The following is a 16,242-nucleotide window of genomic DNA, read 5'->3' as shown; positions in this document are numbered from 1 at the left end:
TTCTTTAAACGAGGGTTAAAAGTGACCTTAAACCATCACAGTATGAAACGCCTTGAGGAGGAATAATGTGAAGCTCTGAACTCCGTGTTCCAGCTAAAGTTACTCCTACAACTACAATAATTCATCAGCATATTAGCTTTTTTCCCCTGCACGCTCCCGAACAGGAAAGAGTTTGTCAGCAAAATCCCAGCTCCTGGAAAGGACTAGGTGGATCCTGTGCTTGACCTCTCCTCACATGCGGCTCCAGACCTCACGGAGGCCCCGGCTAAACTACAGCGACCTCGATTCCTCAGTTACAGTAAAAATAGCAGCTTGTCATGTGCTATACAAATACATACCAATTTAAATTGAAATATAAAAAAAAATAATTCAAATTATTATAAAAATGTTTATATATATATATATATATATATATATATATATATATATATATATATATATATATAATAATTAATATTTTACAGTTTGTAAAGTACACATCATATTAACAAAAACAAAAGAAATACTTCTAATTGTGAGTTTATAATTTTGCAAGACTTCGGGTTAATTCTGAAGTATATTTCAGAAATGTGGACAATGTTCAAAGTCCAAATGTTGACTCAAACTGTATACACATTTCAGGTAGGTTACATGTAAATGTTGACTCAATTTCTGTTTCACCCAAGTTATAAGAAAAAAAAAAGGTTTTTATTGTACTTAAGAATGCACATTATAGGAAATTACATTGTAACAACGTGTCTTAATGTAACATGTTAAAACTGCTCTAAAAATACAATATAAAGTACAGTGATTATGGACATACTGTAATTGTGCCAATTGTAGTTGCACAAAGCTAAAATGAATAAATAACTGAAAACATGTTTTTGGAAATCTCTGAAAAATATATTTGGTCTAAACACTGATTTGCAAAATAAATAAAATGCAACAATAATGCATTTCATACTAAATCAGCTCAGTGTTGCTAAAGTATTTCTGCTACAAACTACAAAATGTCCTCTTTTCTGCAACAAGGCTAACTGCATAAAATAGCTCAAATAAGACAAAAGAAGAGCGTGTACTCCAACCATCCATATAAACAGTCAGCATTCAATTCACAACATTAATCTAGACACTTAATGTCCACTTAAGGTCACCGGCTGGTCAGTTTGTGTGTTTTTTTTTGTTTTGTTTTTTACAAGTATCTTATCCTCCTCACAACATTCTAATGCTGCATATATTAAATAAAGCTAGCATACACTTAAAGCATCAACTTGACTCTGTTATTTCTCCACAAACGGTTAAGGCGACAGTTTCTCTCTTTGCCAAGGCAAAGTCCAAAGAAAAAGAGATAACACACAAAGAACAAATTCTGTCATTGCTACAGGTTTGGAGATATCTCATTAACAGATTAATGTTCCCATGTTTGTAGGTTATGCCACAAACTGATTCATGTGAATCTAGTGTTATTCATTTGTGAATGCACCCTTAATGAATGTAGCTGTAGTGTGGATGAGACATGTCAACATGTCATGCTTAAATATATTATGGAAATTCATTACAATATGAGATTTAAAAAAAAAACATATTTGATGGCAGTAGATTAGACATTTTAAAAACATGTTGAGTGAATTTGACAAATCTGGGAAGAATGGTGCATATGTCACCGTAGGATTAAAAAAAAAAAATATTATATTTTGCTTTCAAAAATTAAGTCTATTAAACACCATTAAGATTTTTTTACTTCAGAGTTTATTTTTATGATAAAACACATTTCCCCTCTAAATTCTCATAATTCAAAAAAATATATATATGGATATACAAAAAATAATAGAATATACACACACATACACACAAACAATAGACAACTGTATCTAATCTTAAATAAGAAAATTCCTTTTGCTATATAAATATTAATAACCTAATATTTTAAATTAATTTTATTTAAAAAAATTACTGTGAGTACAATATATACCTAATATATGAAATACAAAAAATCTAAAATAAGAAATACTTCAATTTCACAATCAATAATACAGTACTTTAATATAAAATTAATAAATTGTGTTTGTGTGTGTCTACAAACATTGAATTTTATTAAAACAATTACTGTATTATTGCAATGAGAATCATCTGGACATATTACAATAATGGGGCAAATGTGTTTTAGTCATAAAAATGTCACAATGAAAAATCCTAAAAACAGACCTAATTTCTTTATGCAAAATATAATTATTATTATTTTTTTTCGTTTAATTTTGGGGTGCATCGTGACCTAAGTTTTGCCAAAGACACCCAGAAGTGGTTATGCAAAAATGTTGGAGATGAATTCACGGAATCGTTTGGCGTACTGCTCTGGATGAACCGTAGATATTTCAGCACCAGCCTGAAAGGAAGGAACAGGATGACTCATGTTATTATGACCTCCTAGAACTCAGAATGAAGCAAATGACACTGGACGAGTGCGCATTAAAACCGTTTTTCCACTCACGCCATGTTTAACGGTCTTCGCTGCATGGGCAGCTTTCTTCTTAGTGTCGTACTGCGTCAACACGTCAATGAGGCCCATGAAATACACCTCCCTCTGCGGCGCTCCTGAAATCCAACACAAACACCCATATCACCAACCACCTCTTTTCCCGCTTCCCTTCTATATCCTCTCCGGTTTAGCAGCCAGAACGTACCTGGGGCGCTTTTGACAGCGTATACATCAATGTAAGGTTCAAATTCACCAGGTCCCAGGGGTTTGAAGGAGTTCATGTAACCGGCGATGCCCTCTGGAGACGTGCCGTACGAGCCCACCTGTGCGGCCGGAGCAAGGCCGTTCTCAGGATCAGTGTCATCTTCACAGCTGGGCTCCTCGGCCTCCTCGTCCTCCCGCTCACCACGTGCCACATCATGGATGCCTAACAACAGGCTGTAGTCCATAATCTTCAGCTTCACCAGGAACTATAAAATCACAGGAACATGAAGAGCAGGGATTAAAAAAAAAAAAAGTACATCATTGTGACATTTTTTTTAAAGTCTTCACCTCTACATCTCGGTTTAGCTTCTCCATAATCTTCTCTTTCTGCTCTTCTGTCACGTACACCTTCTGCATGTTATTTCTGAAATCCATGTCTTTAAAAGTCGGCAGATCTTTCACCTGCATTAGAAGAAGCAGGAATGTCGGAATCGTGTCTTGTTACATCATTGAAATGATGTGGACTGGCGTCTTACCTTCTCTTTGTCACTGGCCTCACGATCTACCAGAGAACCCTGATGAAAACACAATGTTAGACTCTTTTTGAGAGTGTTTTTCAGTAAATGTATGAGCACCGGATGCTCTAACATGATCTGTGTACATCATTGCAATCACACCCTCTTGTGGCACAGAATCAAAATAGCAATAATAAATAGTTCACCCAAATATGAAAACGAACCCATGTTTTACTCACCCTCGAGGCCCGTTTACACCAAAAGCAAATCTAAATACACCCTGGCCATTTACATAATAACTAATAGATTTAATTATAATATCATAATCATTATGATGAATGTTTTAATTATGATATACACTACTGTTAAAAACTTGCAAGGTTTTTGTTTTTAGATTTTTATAGATGCATTGAAGATTTATGTTTCAAACTAAATCTTATTAACTTCACGTTCATCAAAGAATCCTGAAAAAAAAAAAAAATCACGATTTCTACAAATATACTATTATTAAACAGCACTACTGTTTTCAAAAACAATAATAATAATTAATGTTTCAACACCAAATCCGCATATTAAGATGATTAACCTTATGGTTTATAAAGTAATGGCTGATGAAAATTCAGCTTTGGATCAAAGGAATATAAAATATTTAAAAATATAATAAAAATGTAAAGCAGTTTTAATTTTTTTTGTATTTCACAAAAATACTGTTTTACTGTATTTGCCATCAAATAAATGCAGTCTTGGTGAACAGGAGAGACTTTACTTTTTTTTTTTTCAAATATATAATACTTAATAATATATTAATAATATATAATATAACATTAATGATTTCAACAAACAGCCATTGTTTCCATGTTGTTTGAAAAACATTGAGAAAGTCATTAACTGTAAATATGTATATGAAAAAATATGCTACTAGTATAGTCTTACTTGTACACACTATTACTACAACTACTACTAATAATAATCATTCTTATTCACTTAAATCACTTTTTAAATTGTGTACTGTCATAAATATGACATGTGCCTATTCTACAAGATGGGAAAAAACCCTTGTCCTCACTGAATCTGCTCCATGTCCACTTAAATCTCTTAAACCATGTCTAAGAGGATGTGTCGCATGATTTAGGTGCTGTTTTCTTATTGCTCGTGAGTTAATGATGTGTGCAAAGACAAAGAAAAGATCAGGCACACAGTATCACAGCCAAACAATCCTAAAGAAACAGCATCTCAGCTCAGTGGCGAGGAATGGTTCCTACCTTCAGGTCGTATTTCCGGTGGACTACGAGTCTGTGGCTGAACATGTTCCTCATGACGATCAGGTACGTGTCCTCACTCTCCACCGTAACCCGGTACATGCCCAGAAACTGAGGGAGGAGTGTACTGCCATGACACTTCACTATATGCTGCAAGACAACACAAAACACAAGGAATCATATTCTGTAAGCTTCAACCATGAAGTTTAATGTTCATTCAATGGCACATAGCTTATAACCAATTAACCAACTTTGAGTAGCATATGGTATCCAATATCAAACAACCCCACAGGCTTAATAACTACAATATTTCCCTGTATGCATCACTGCACACCTAGACTAAATTGAAACTAAAACTGCATGAAATATGAAAGAAAATGCATGTTAATAGCACTTTAAAAACAAATATTAGCTTAAAAATTATTTAAGATTTAGTAAGAAATTAGACATTTCCAGATTCCTGTATATGTGTTAGTGCACACACAGGATATGTTGTGAATGTAAAGGCAATGCAAATGCAGAAGCACAGTCTCGATTAAGATCAGTTACAATGGAAACCGAGAAAGCCACTCACACATATTTATCTCATGGCTTTCACGGCACTGTAAACAAAACACAGGCACTCAAACGCTACGCTAAGTGTTTTAAAACATTATACATCTAAAAAAAAAATTATAATACGTTAATATGTGCTCAAAAGTTTGCGGTCAGTAGGATCTTTTAATGTTTTTAAAGTCTCTTATGCTCACCAAGGCTGTGTTAAATACAGTAAAACAGTAATATTATTATTACAATTTAAATAATTGTTTTCCATCATAAAATGTTTGAGCATGATATTTATTTCTGTGATGCAAAGCTGATTTTTTTTAGCATCATTACTCCAGTCTTCAGCGTCACATGATCTTTTAGAAATTAAATATTAATCAATGTTGAAAACATTTTTCCCCCACAATTCAAGTAAAAAATTTTTTATTTGAAATAGAAATGTTCTGTAACATTATGAAAGGCTTTACTGTCACTTTTAATAAATATATTGTCTTCTTACTGTAGAAAAAAAATTATCATTATTATTTTTCAAAAACAATTAAAATTAAATAAAATCCACCTGACCCCAAGTTTGTATGACAGAGTAGAGAGGAAATTAACAACAGTGCGTGTGGATCCCAACAGGGTAATTAAACATAAAAATAGCTGGAGTCTGAAATCTTTTGTCTGATTATTTCCCCAACACATGTTACCTTGTGTAAAATGAAGCCGTACACAATTACAGTAATTTTATGTTTAAGCAAACAAGCTTAACATTTAAAACACAAATGCCTTTTGTCATTCAGTGTGTCCGTATTGTTTACAACCTTTTAAAGCTGAAGTTTATTAAATGAGAAGGTGCCTCCAAACTATTTGTACTAGTTGAACAGATCGTATTTGATGTATGTAAATACCAATGTGCATAAGAGAGAGACTTTCATTAAGAATACAGCAGTTGAAAAGATATCAGCCATCTCTTAGATTAAATATTCCATTGAAGGCACATTTGATATGGCTTGAATTAACCCTGTATGTCCTGACCACTGTGTTGTGACATACCTGGTGATACTCTGACAGAATGTTATGCATATCAGCTACTTCTTCACTTGAGATCTGCTTTACTATCAGCGTACGGTCATAGGACGTGAAGAGAAGCCCTTCTCCATGTCCATCACCTCTCATGGGAGCACTGCGAGCCAGGGACACCTGATGGAAAACATCCATGGATGCAAGCGCAAAAATTCAGATTCAATTTAGCAGTAATATTATTTTATATCCAAGAACAAAAGAAATAAGATACTTTCTATCTTTCTATCAATGGATGTAATGCACATCAGGTCACCTGATAGTCAAGATCTTCAATTCCAAATCGCTCCCTGAGGTTCCTGAAGACTTGCGGACAGTACTCCTTAAATTTAAAATGGCCTGGAAGATTCTCTCTGTAAGGTACAGAATGATGATTTCATTTTAATAACTCCATCGGAAACCTGCATTTCACAATCACCTGAAGGCAAAATGCTGCTTTGGTGTGGCTGTTCCTGCAGAAAAAGCTGCCAATTACACTCCTTCACTGTCTGAATGAAGGTAAACATGTTCCTGCTTGGAAGTTCAAGTTCACACGTACACACAGAGTGCAATGAAAATCTGTAAAATAATGATGTGCTTTTGATAAATACTTGTTGAAGAGATGGTTGTTCACTTTGATTTTGGTGTTGGCTTTGAAGTCGTCAGGGAGCAGCATTACGGGCACTGGAACTTGATTCAAATCATTTACCTGGAAAAACAGTGTGGACAACTATTTTTTTGTATCTGAAATAAACTTTGAAGTTGCAGATTTCTCTTCTAACACGTCATTGCATGAAAATTTCACAGTCTCCCAATTATGCAACAGCTAAATGATCCATATAACAACCCTAAAAGCAGTTACTTCCCCCAGGATCCTCCAGAAATCTTAAAGGAATGTTAACAGGATTCCTTTTGGAATTTCACTATGATCTGCATAATTATTTACCAAATATGTTTGTAAGTAAAATATAAATGGAAAAGACTAATTTAAGACACTAAACGCATATATCTCCAAAACGTATTTTCAGCTCCTCGTAAATAATCTGACTCATTTGCCAAACGACTCTTTTGAACAGAACCGTTTAAACTAACAATTCAATGATTCGTTACATCATCAAATGGTCCCTGTCAATGTAATATCTTCTAAAGCGTTCAATCAAAGGAATATTACATTATGTTTAAATCGTTTTATTTTCGTACATATACTATGGGTATTATTTTACTTCAATTTATTACATATGCAATTCAAATTACTAAAACGAAGTCGTTGAACCTTAAACATGATATGTATGTCAATTAAACAAAACCAAAATAATGGCTAGAATCGGTTGAACTGCTTTCGACCGATACAGTCTGATGTGTTGTGAACCAAATCTATTTCAAAGATTCGACTCGAAAGATTCGTTCGCAGATTCGGTTGGCAACAGTTGCAAACCCGCACGTGCGGTCAAACAATGTATATAAAACCCATATGTAACAACGGTACGCGCAAATTTGATTAAAATTACTATACATCATGCATTTAAAGTCCTCAAATCCCCGATATACGTGCTTACAGCTAACTGTTAGCTCATAAAATGGCAGTGGTGTTCTATAGGAAGTTGAGTGAATCTTATTCCGCCTTACCGAATGATTAACGCCCCACATGAACACGCTGAGCATCGGGTCGCTCGCCCGGAACACTTTGACCTTCTGCTGCACGAAATGTTTCTTCTTGGTCTTGGTTTTGGGGGCGAGCATGACCATCGGACTGGAGGCGCTGCCGGTGTTACCGTGGGACGCCATCATCACCGTCAATCCCCGAAACACAGCGATCTATTTCGCTCTTGGATCCGCCTCCCTCTGTTCCGGCTCCGGTTCCTCCAGCTGACAATCAAAGGTCGAAAACAACACAAGCGCTAAGCCGCGGGGGTCGGTTTTCGCTGTGTTTGCAGGCCCAGATGGACCGGTTCTTCATGGAAGTGAACAACTCTAGGCTGCTGTAGTGGCATCCAGATGCTCCTCCCACACACAAGTGGAGAGGAGAGGAACAGCTCTTGATATATTGTGACAGCAAGAATGTGTGTCAGACTCTCACCTGAGTGTAGCCTACGTCACGTGGTTTGTGAACGTACAGGTGAGATGAGACCGTAAAAACATTAATACTAGCCTGATCATAACTATAATATTTCGTCTTACAAGTTCCTGCGGTTAACATGACTGACATTGTCCGAACGAACCGTTGTTTTGAGGTGGATCTCTGTTCAATGATTCGAAAGAACCGGTTCAAAAATACGGTTCGGACGGAATCGGTCCTAGCGCCAGCATGAGCTGAGGTTGCCCTGACTGATGAGGCGAAAAACATAGTTTTATCAACACTGATAGGCTGCACGTTGTATTTTGCCTAATTAAAATATGCGAAAAATGTTCAGCTTAGGACATTTATTTAGAGTTCAGGGGTGCGTTTTCCAAAAGCATCGTTAGCTAACGGTAAGTTAAATTGAACTCTATTGGTAACGACGTAACTTTTGGGGGAAACACACCCCAGAATGTCAGTACAGACTTGGGAGTCGGCTTTTGACAATACTTTAATTGCATATAATTACAATATTTAGTCTATTTACCAGGAAAGTGCACTGTGTAAAAAGTTATTGTCTCTCAAAAGAAAGAGTCGACTCTTAATAATTGAAACAAGTTGGTATTCTTTGCCACTAGGTGGCGCTTTTGGAGCGGTAAAAATAGCGGGTTACGGGTAACGCTGTACACAAAGCAGCACTGAGCTCACAAACGCTGCTTTATCGGGCATTACAGACAGGATGGAATGAAAATGAGAGCAGTCGGACCAATCACGCAGATTAGCTTCACGCAAAGGAAGTGTTCGGAAAAATGAACCTTTAAACGAATCGTTTGGGAGTCGTTGTACAAGTAAGGTAAAAATAAATGCATATTATAAGAAAATGACAGTGTTTATTGACCTTGCATGCATGTCAACCTGTTGTTGGGGGCTACCAAAACCAAAATATGAACCTTTCATAACCCATAATAGGGTCACTCTAACAATTACAAAGGGGATTACATATGATTTTTTTTCCATAAATACCCACATACAGATTGAATTGATGTCTTTCATAAAATGCAGTGACTGCTCATAAATGGGAGACACCAATGTTCACAGAATAAGACACATGCTTATTCTATAACGGTTTCCTATTTGGATTTATGCATATGCTTTATGCTTTAAAGATTGCCCCCCCCCCCCCCCCCCAAGCCATTGTTTGATGCCAGTGTTTCCTGTCATAGCGTCCAAAGATTTGATTTTAAAAAAAAGTATCATATCTACTATACTTTTTCTTGTTATGGTTTTAAATCTGTATTTAACCTCAGAATGATCTCGAAGTATAAATCTGATTTTGTACTGGCCGTGCTTTAAATTTAACTTCATATAATCTGAATTAAAGTGATGAGGGATTTCGATTTCAATTAATAACATATGTAAACATTACAAATTTAGAAAAGTAAACAAATGTAATCAGTTACATTACTTTAATAAAGTAATAAAGTAATAGTGACACTACTTATTACATTTTAGATATTTTAATTTGTAATCTTTAACCTATTGCATTCCCAAAGTAACCTTCCCAACACTGATCAAATGCAATATCAAATGTGGGTAAAAATACATTTTATATATTTTTTGTTTTATCTTCCTCTGTAGATTCTATATTTTGGCTCTCTTAATTCGACACAGTGAATGATATATGCATACAAAAATCTAGCTTATGTTACAGAGCGAATAAATTCTCCAAGTCACAGTGATTCAAAGTAGGGCATGACGAAAGCACTGACAGACATATGCTATATTCTGCTATATGTTGTTACCTTGGAAACAAGCATATGGATTGTTGTGTGATTATACATGTGCATGAATCGGTCTTGGCACAAAAGCTCCAGCACTCTAAATATTTAATATTTCATTTATATTCATGAGAATAAGATTGTATAAATAGCATAATATGTAATGGCTTGGCTGATATAACAAGATATTATACCCTGATAAAGCATAAAGTTATTCTTAGTATGCTAAATCTGCTCTGGGCTTGCAAAAATGCACAGTCACTGTAGCTCAGTATGCACAAGGTAATATTTGTATGTGACATTTGTATGAGCATATGGCAGTATTTTTGCAGCCAACAGCAGCATCTGCTCTTTCTTGTTGCCTTTTGCTAATTCATAGCTTCTGTTTTGTTTTTTTTTAGTTGTGCATTTGCATGGTTTAATAGTATTCATAATTTATCATATAATTTTTTTTAATGCATGTAGGTTTCCAAATGAGATTCTGCAAAGAGACAGTCTTTATATTAACATATGCATTTATTTTTCTCTGTATCCGTTTATGTTTATTTAGTTTTTTTTTTTTTTTGTATCATAGTTCTTGCACACGTTATATATTTTTTTGCAATGGATCCTTTTCAAGGGCCCACAACTACTGGCACATATATTGATACAACAAAATCAGTGTGAGGTACATTGATCAGACATTATTTTGTGCACTTTTTTTTTTCTCAATGGATTTTGGGAATGAGAAAACACAGAGTTCTGAACAAAATACCCAGAATACAATCTGAAATATTGAAAATTACGCGATATAGTAACACTTTCCAATACTGAAGGATCAACATATTGACATAAATAATGACATAAAATAATACAAATTACATAAAAAACACATGTACAGCAGTAAATACTCTTAAGGGTGTGTTTAAGTTGTATTTTTGTTTTTTTTATCCCTTTTTATGGTGACACCAACACATGGCGCTCACTCTCTTAGCAAATAAACGAAGCTCTGTTTTGACAATGAAAAAAACTGCTGACAATATAAAAATACATGGCATTGTAGTTCATTAAATAAATCAACAATTTATATATATTTTATATATATTTATATATATAAAATAGCATATTGAAATATATAAAAATATGCCTAACAACTTCTCGAAAAAGGTAACAGCCATCAGCATTCAAGAATATTCCACCTCATGACACAACCAACCACGATAACCTCACTTATGTACAAATAATCCACGACGTGTGTTTGCGGTCAGTGTCGGATGAACGAAAAAGGAGTACTTCCCAAATGTGCACATTATGATAGCGTTTAGATGTCGGTTACATGACAATGTGTACGATTCAAAAGTATGCAAGTCTTCAAGGAAATTTAGTAATACTCCAGAATAAATTAGACGCAAAGGTATATTCCGTTTTCTTATGTATAGTTTTGTCAGTGTATCATTGGAGAAGGGGAGAGGGGACGTCACCCCATCTGCTTAATAGTTAAACAGCCCATTAAGAAAAAAACATAGGAGTTGTGGCCAGGAATTAAATACCTCTCTGTAACAGCTGACCTATCCCAACTTAAGCTCATGTGGTGTAGTGGTCATTATTTCTGTGTTCTGATGCTGTTTATTCGAGTTTATGGCAGTGAACGTGGTCTGGACGTTCTGAGTGAGGGCCCGTTCCCGTGTGAAGTGGTTTATCCCTGGAGTGTCCTGGTCAGGCAGTGTCTTGCACCGAGCTGAAGTCATCCCCTCTCCCCGTACCCCTCCTCTTCCTCCAGGCTCAGAGCTGTGGGGCCGTCGCTCCCCTCACTCTCCATCGCATGGTAAAATGCCATCCTCCCCGGCACGTGATGGCACGGTGTTGCCCATCTCGTCGACGCACCAGCAGTGGCCGCGCTGCATGCCTTTAGAAGACCGACACTACAAGACAACAGGAGATTGTTCTGGCTTTGGTACATTGAAGGTCGTCTTTCGCAATACAAAATGGCTCATAATGGTGAACTTCAGATATCAAAACTTCCTCCTCGGTTCATTTATTGAAACGAACATCCAGAAGGAAGTTGGGTATATGCTACTTAACCAGAAGAACTAACAAAAAGAGTAAACGGGGATCAAATAATCCTTCTGGTTATTACAGTATATAATCAGCTTTCTTTAAATGTTAATGTTACCAAAGCCCTTTTAGCATATCAGCATATCTTCAAAATCGATATTTCCAGTTGATATTGGTTTGGTTAAGCATTACCTGCTTTTTCCTGTAGAAGCCACGAGTGTCACAGTTTGGGATGTAGATGTCACGGTCGGACTGGAAAATGGTGAGCTCGAGACCTCGCAAGACAGTGTTGAGCAGCTTACGACATGGAGCCTGGTGAGGAAATGTTGCCACACGTCATGCTTTAGAATATTTATTATTTATATTTGCTTTAGAGGAATTTTGATCATTCCATTCTCTTCTGGCACCGATTGTGCCATGAATTTGGTGTAACAATATAAAATGAGTATATACAGTTATGTAATTATTATAAAATCATAAGGTTTTCAGGATCTTAAAACTAGAGTTCCACTTTAATTATACAGCCACAATCTGACCTGTCTTTAACATTTAATATCAATTTACCAATTGATATAAAACAATGTAGCCCAAAGAATTTTAGTCTAATGGTTAGATTGTAAGCATTAATTATAGAAGCCAAAAACCAAAGATAGACTCACCTTGTCTATTTCACCACTATTTGAAGGATGTGGCCCTGTGAAAAAAGGGACATTAATACTGAATTATGACTCTGCATTTTTTAGAAAAAGACATTGAAGCCTGTGATTCAACTAAATGGATATGTTTGGCTGGGATTTAAGAGTATACTGTATGTTGTGTGATTTGGGTTATTTGATCAGGACAAACCCACATTTTTAAGGAATAGTTCCTGAAATCATTCTTTTAAATTGACACTATAGGCTACATCTCTTAAGTTGTAATGACTGAAAGTTAACAGTAGATGGAGACCGCATGACTACATTTCACCTGCTACATGAATTGACACTGTAGGAATGTGGGTGACACTGATATACACCCAAGAACACATACCCTACTCTTGCTTTTTATCTCTTTCTCCTCTTTATTCTGCCCTGATTAGTTCTGATGCCCATATGCATGGAACAGTTGCACATACTGTCTCTCACACACACACACACACACACAAAAACACACACACACACACATCTATACTCGTATACAACCCTTAAACATTCATCCAAATGGCCATTATTACAAGTGTTCTTCATCTTATGTATTTACGAGGTGTGAAAGCCTCAAATCACAGAAATGCCTTTACACCCTGCAGGAATTTACAGCCATCACATGCAAACCAGCAGCTATTCCCGGCACTTTATGCACATGTCCTTGGTTCAGTTACAGTTTTGTCATCCTACCAAGCTTCTGATATGGAAACTGCAGCATAGCGGCTTGCCAGCACATCCGTGGAACCTGAAATGCATCCTCGAGCTATTTCGCTGTGGTACTTGAAGCAGATAAGCCATCGCATTTTCTCACCGCATGCGGCACGGCGAGACGCCGGCGAAGCTACGGCATGGAGGAAGGGACCGCAAAGGCATCCGCTGGCTGCAACTCTTACCTGTGGGGCGGGGCCTCTCGGTGGGACTGGTTCTGCTTTGTTTGGTGCAGAAGCCTCTGCCCTGCAGCAGAGCCTGAAGGGGGCTGTGTTCACGTGGAGGGGGTATGCAGCGAAGCCCCTTGGCGCAGCTCAGGGTGTAAACCCCGCAGGGCTCCCCAGACGCCAACACGGTGGTGCTGGGTGCCCCGGCCGGGTCCCTGGAGGCCCGGCCCGTGCCCGAGGGGTGCCCGTCTTTGCAGGTCATGCAGTTTTTGTGGGGGCCCAAGCGACCCGCTAAAGACCAGGATCCACTGGAGATGATCAGCAACAGGACAACGGGCGTCAAGTTGGAAAAGAAAGACATCTTGCGTCCGGGTCTCAGGTTCTCCATACTCGGTTCTGTCGTACGTGGCTGATGCTATTTCTGGAAGTCTGTTTCTCGTTCCCCTCTCTGTTTCTTTGCTCGCTTTTCAGCTTGGTGAGGCTGCGAGCCGGGAGTCCCCTGCAGTGCCAGAGGATACAAACCAAGAACGAGTGAGAAACGGCAAGCAGCGGCTTTTAAAGATCTGAAAGGCGGTGATAGAGAGCGAGAGGGAGAGAGCACAGTTATGACACCTTCAGGGGCTGGGACTGAGAGACAGACAGAGAGAGAGAGAGAGAGAGAGAGAGAGAAAGGGAGAGAGAATGTGTGAGGGGGGGAGGAAAGAAAGAGAGAGAGAGAAGGAGAGAGAGAGAGAGAGATTATTTTTCCTTTTAGAAATCATCAAGCACTGCTCCAGCTTTCCCTCACCCATATTGTATCTGGAAACATTCCTTTGCCCAGGATACTTACTCTGGCTATGATGGTTACTTTTTCTGCATCATCTGTGAAAATGTTAGAGCATTCTAGTAATCTTTGCCATGGTAACAATGAAGGCGAGGGATTTCATTTCTCTGCCGACTACGGTAATTTGCTTGTGGGAGAGTCACACTATTAACCCTGTTGCTTCTAAGAATGCTATTAAGATCCCCCACTTCATAGAAGTCTAACTTTTTTATGTTGCATTGTAGTATTAGTTACTTTTTTATCCTTTTCATGATCTTTCAGATGCAGAAAAACTACTTATTAAAGTTGCAATGGAACTGAAGTGGTGACGGATCTTTTCTTCCGTATTGTGACATACTTCCGAACATTGAAAAAGACCAAATGTGGAGCAGAGATCTGGTTTGAGGTTCAGTTGACTGGATGTTGAGATGCGGGCATTGCACTCAAAAAATGGATGTAGACGAACATGAGCTTGGGGTTGGCATTGCCAAGAAAAAAGATTTTAAAAAATGACACATACGTGAACCAAGCATTCAAGGTAATATCAACAACAGGTTAAGTTGTGACCCAAGAAATTTCTGAATCCAAGCCTCTACCTTTTCAATCGAGAACATTCGATCTCAACACTATATTTCATCACACATTTAAACAAAGCTTTTAAAAACTAAAGGTATAAATTACAGTCTCCGGGCTCACAGTGTCCTGGACATCAGTATTCATACTATTCATAAAAGAGGAGTTGCTGTCTGACCATCCGATATTTCTGGAGATAAAGGTTAGGATCATGATTTTTCAGTAAAAAGTTGCTTGCTTTTGGGATCTGATAATGTTTGGCCCCATTGACACGTGACGTCAGACTTAACAAACAGACTGAACAAGCACCTGAATTGAGAACATTGCTTTATGATGGAGTGATTCAACCAAGGATTATTCTGCCAGTTGATAGATTATTTTGGACAAGGGACCGTGTGGATAATTGGGGCAGTGTTTTCGCTGGAATGTACACAAGACGATATATGCCAGCAGCTAATAATGCAATCCATCAGCCTAGTCATCCAGATAAATCTGATCTCTTTGGAGGACTTCATAAAGTTCAGAGTTGTCCATTGGCCCAGATACCATTAATCAAGGGTTTATGAGTTGTCTTTTAGTGCCGAGAAGTCTCAGAGTGCTTTTGTTGAAGACGATGAAAATTCCATACAGTGGCCAAGGGGTTTATACCAACTATTTTTACCATCAGGATGCACCAAGCAGATGTGTCTCACACCCAGCTGAAGGGGTCCCATAAGGACAGAGTGGTGTTTATTTGTTGTTGTCGTGAAGCGGGATGGAAGTTAAGATGTCAAAGGTGGGCTGGTATGAGTGCAGAAGGCAAACAGGATTTAGATGATTATCTTATGATATTGACATGTGTGGTCATAGCTCTCTTTTACACAAACATGTTTTCCTTTTGAATCTCGGTTTGTGCCACAGAATGGATCTGTTTATCGGTTATGAATACCATTGAACAATCCCAATTTGATTGGCCAGGCCTACTATAGTTATTTAACTTCTTGAAACCACAAAACGTTGGAGTGTTCCTTGTTTGGGGAGAAGTCGGCTGGCTGAGGTTCTCTTATTAGAGTTGATTAGTCTTGGCAAAGAAGGCAAAAATCACCTGCCGTCTGACATTCCCGTCCATGCCACAGCACGACCCCGTTCTCTGTTTCCACATGTTCTGGCTGGAGAATGTTCCAAGAAGCATGCCAAACTGATGGGGTCTCTCTGTTTCCAGATTCACCAGATTACACGGTGTACCTCCTCATCTCTGACTAGAGTTCGATTGCTCTTATGCTTCTTTTTAAACTTTTCTGCTTCCATTTGTCAGCAGTTTCTCAGTGCAGCTACACCAAAAATAAGATGCATGCATCATCCTGTCTTTCAGATGTTACGGCCCATACACTTACAGTACATTTAACTCCTGCAGTCTTTATGAGTCACTGTTATAAGGG

At 37.6% G+C, this 16,242-nt stretch overlaps 2 protein-coding genes across 2 annotated transcripts; both read right to left on the bottom strand.

Annotated features, from left to right (window-relative positions):
* Positions 1–665: 665 nt before the first annotated feature.
* LOC128011525 (phosphatidylinositol 5-phosphate 4-kinase type-2 gamma) lies at positions 666–8,167 on the bottom strand. The gene is made up of 10 exons (XM_052594013.1): positions 7,650–8,167; positions 6,635–6,732; positions 6,301–6,397; positions 6,018–6,164; positions 4,437–4,583; positions 3,196–3,234; positions 3,008–3,121; positions 2,661–2,925; positions 2,468–2,571; positions 666–2,362 (listed from the first exon to the last, which is right to left on the bottom strand). The coding sequence occupies exons 1-10, from the start codon at positions 7,809–7,811 to the stop codon at positions 2,282–2,284; spliced, it is 1,254 nt and encodes a 417-aa protein (XP_052449973.1). The 5' UTR covers positions 7,812–8,167; the 3' UTR covers positions 666–2,281.
* Positions 8,168–10,354: 2,187 nt separating this feature from the next.
* LOC128011524 (insulin-like growth factor-binding protein 5) lies at positions 10,355–14,049 on the bottom strand. Its single transcript, XM_052594012.1, has 4 exons — positions 13,468–14,049; positions 12,551–12,585; positions 12,084–12,203; positions 10,355–11,758 (listed from the first exon to the last, which is right to left on the bottom strand). The coding sequence occupies exons 1-4, from the start codon at positions 13,835–13,837 to the stop codon at positions 11,645–11,647; spliced, it is 639 nt and encodes a 212-aa protein (XP_052449972.1). The 5' UTR covers positions 13,838–14,049; the 3' UTR covers positions 10,355–11,644.
* Positions 14,050–16,242: the final 2,193 nt, after the last annotated feature.

The sequence above is a fragment of the Carassius gibelio genome, chromosome B23 (genome assembly GCF_023724105.1).
Source record: "Carassius gibelio isolate Cgi1373 ecotype wild population from Czech Republic chromosome B23, carGib1.2-hapl.c, whole genome shotgun sequence".
Taxonomy (NCBI): domain Eukaryota; kingdom Metazoa; phylum Chordata; class Actinopteri; order Cypriniformes; family Cyprinidae; genus Carassius; species Carassius gibelio.
Note: the sequence above shows the minus strand (reverse complement) of the source record. Positions and strands in the feature narration are given on the sequence as shown.

What these genes read in the sequence shown, in the direction of transcription:
- LOC128011524 (XM_052594012.1), bottom strand. Translation starts at nt 13,837, where the DNA reads ATGGAGAACCTGAGACCCGGACGCAAGATGTCTTTCTTTTCCAACTTG. An exon ending in ATAGTGGTGAAATAGACAAG is followed by an intron (nt 12,204 to 12,550) that starts GTGAGTCTATCT and finishes TTTCCTCACCAG; the next exon opens with GCTCCATGTCGTAAGCTGCT. An exon ending in GCTTCTACAGGAAAAAGCAG is followed by an intron (nt 11,759 to 12,083) that starts GTAATGCTTAAC and finishes GTTGTCTTGTAG; the next exon opens with TGTCGGTCTTCTAAAGGCAT.
- LOC128011525 (XM_052594013.1), bottom strand. Translation starts at nt 7,811, where the DNA reads ATGATGGCGTCCCACGGTAACACCGGCAGCGCCTCCAGTCCGATGGTC. An exon ending in TGTGGGGCGTTAATCATTCG is followed by an intron (nt 6,733 to 7,649) that starts GTAAGGCGGAAT and finishes CTGTTTTTCCAG; the next exon opens with GTAAATGATTTGAATCAAGT. An exon ending in AACAACCATCTCTTCAACAA is followed by an intron (nt 6,398 to 6,634) that starts GTATTTATCAAA and finishes TGTACCTTACAG; the next exon opens with AGAGAATCTTCCAGGCCATT.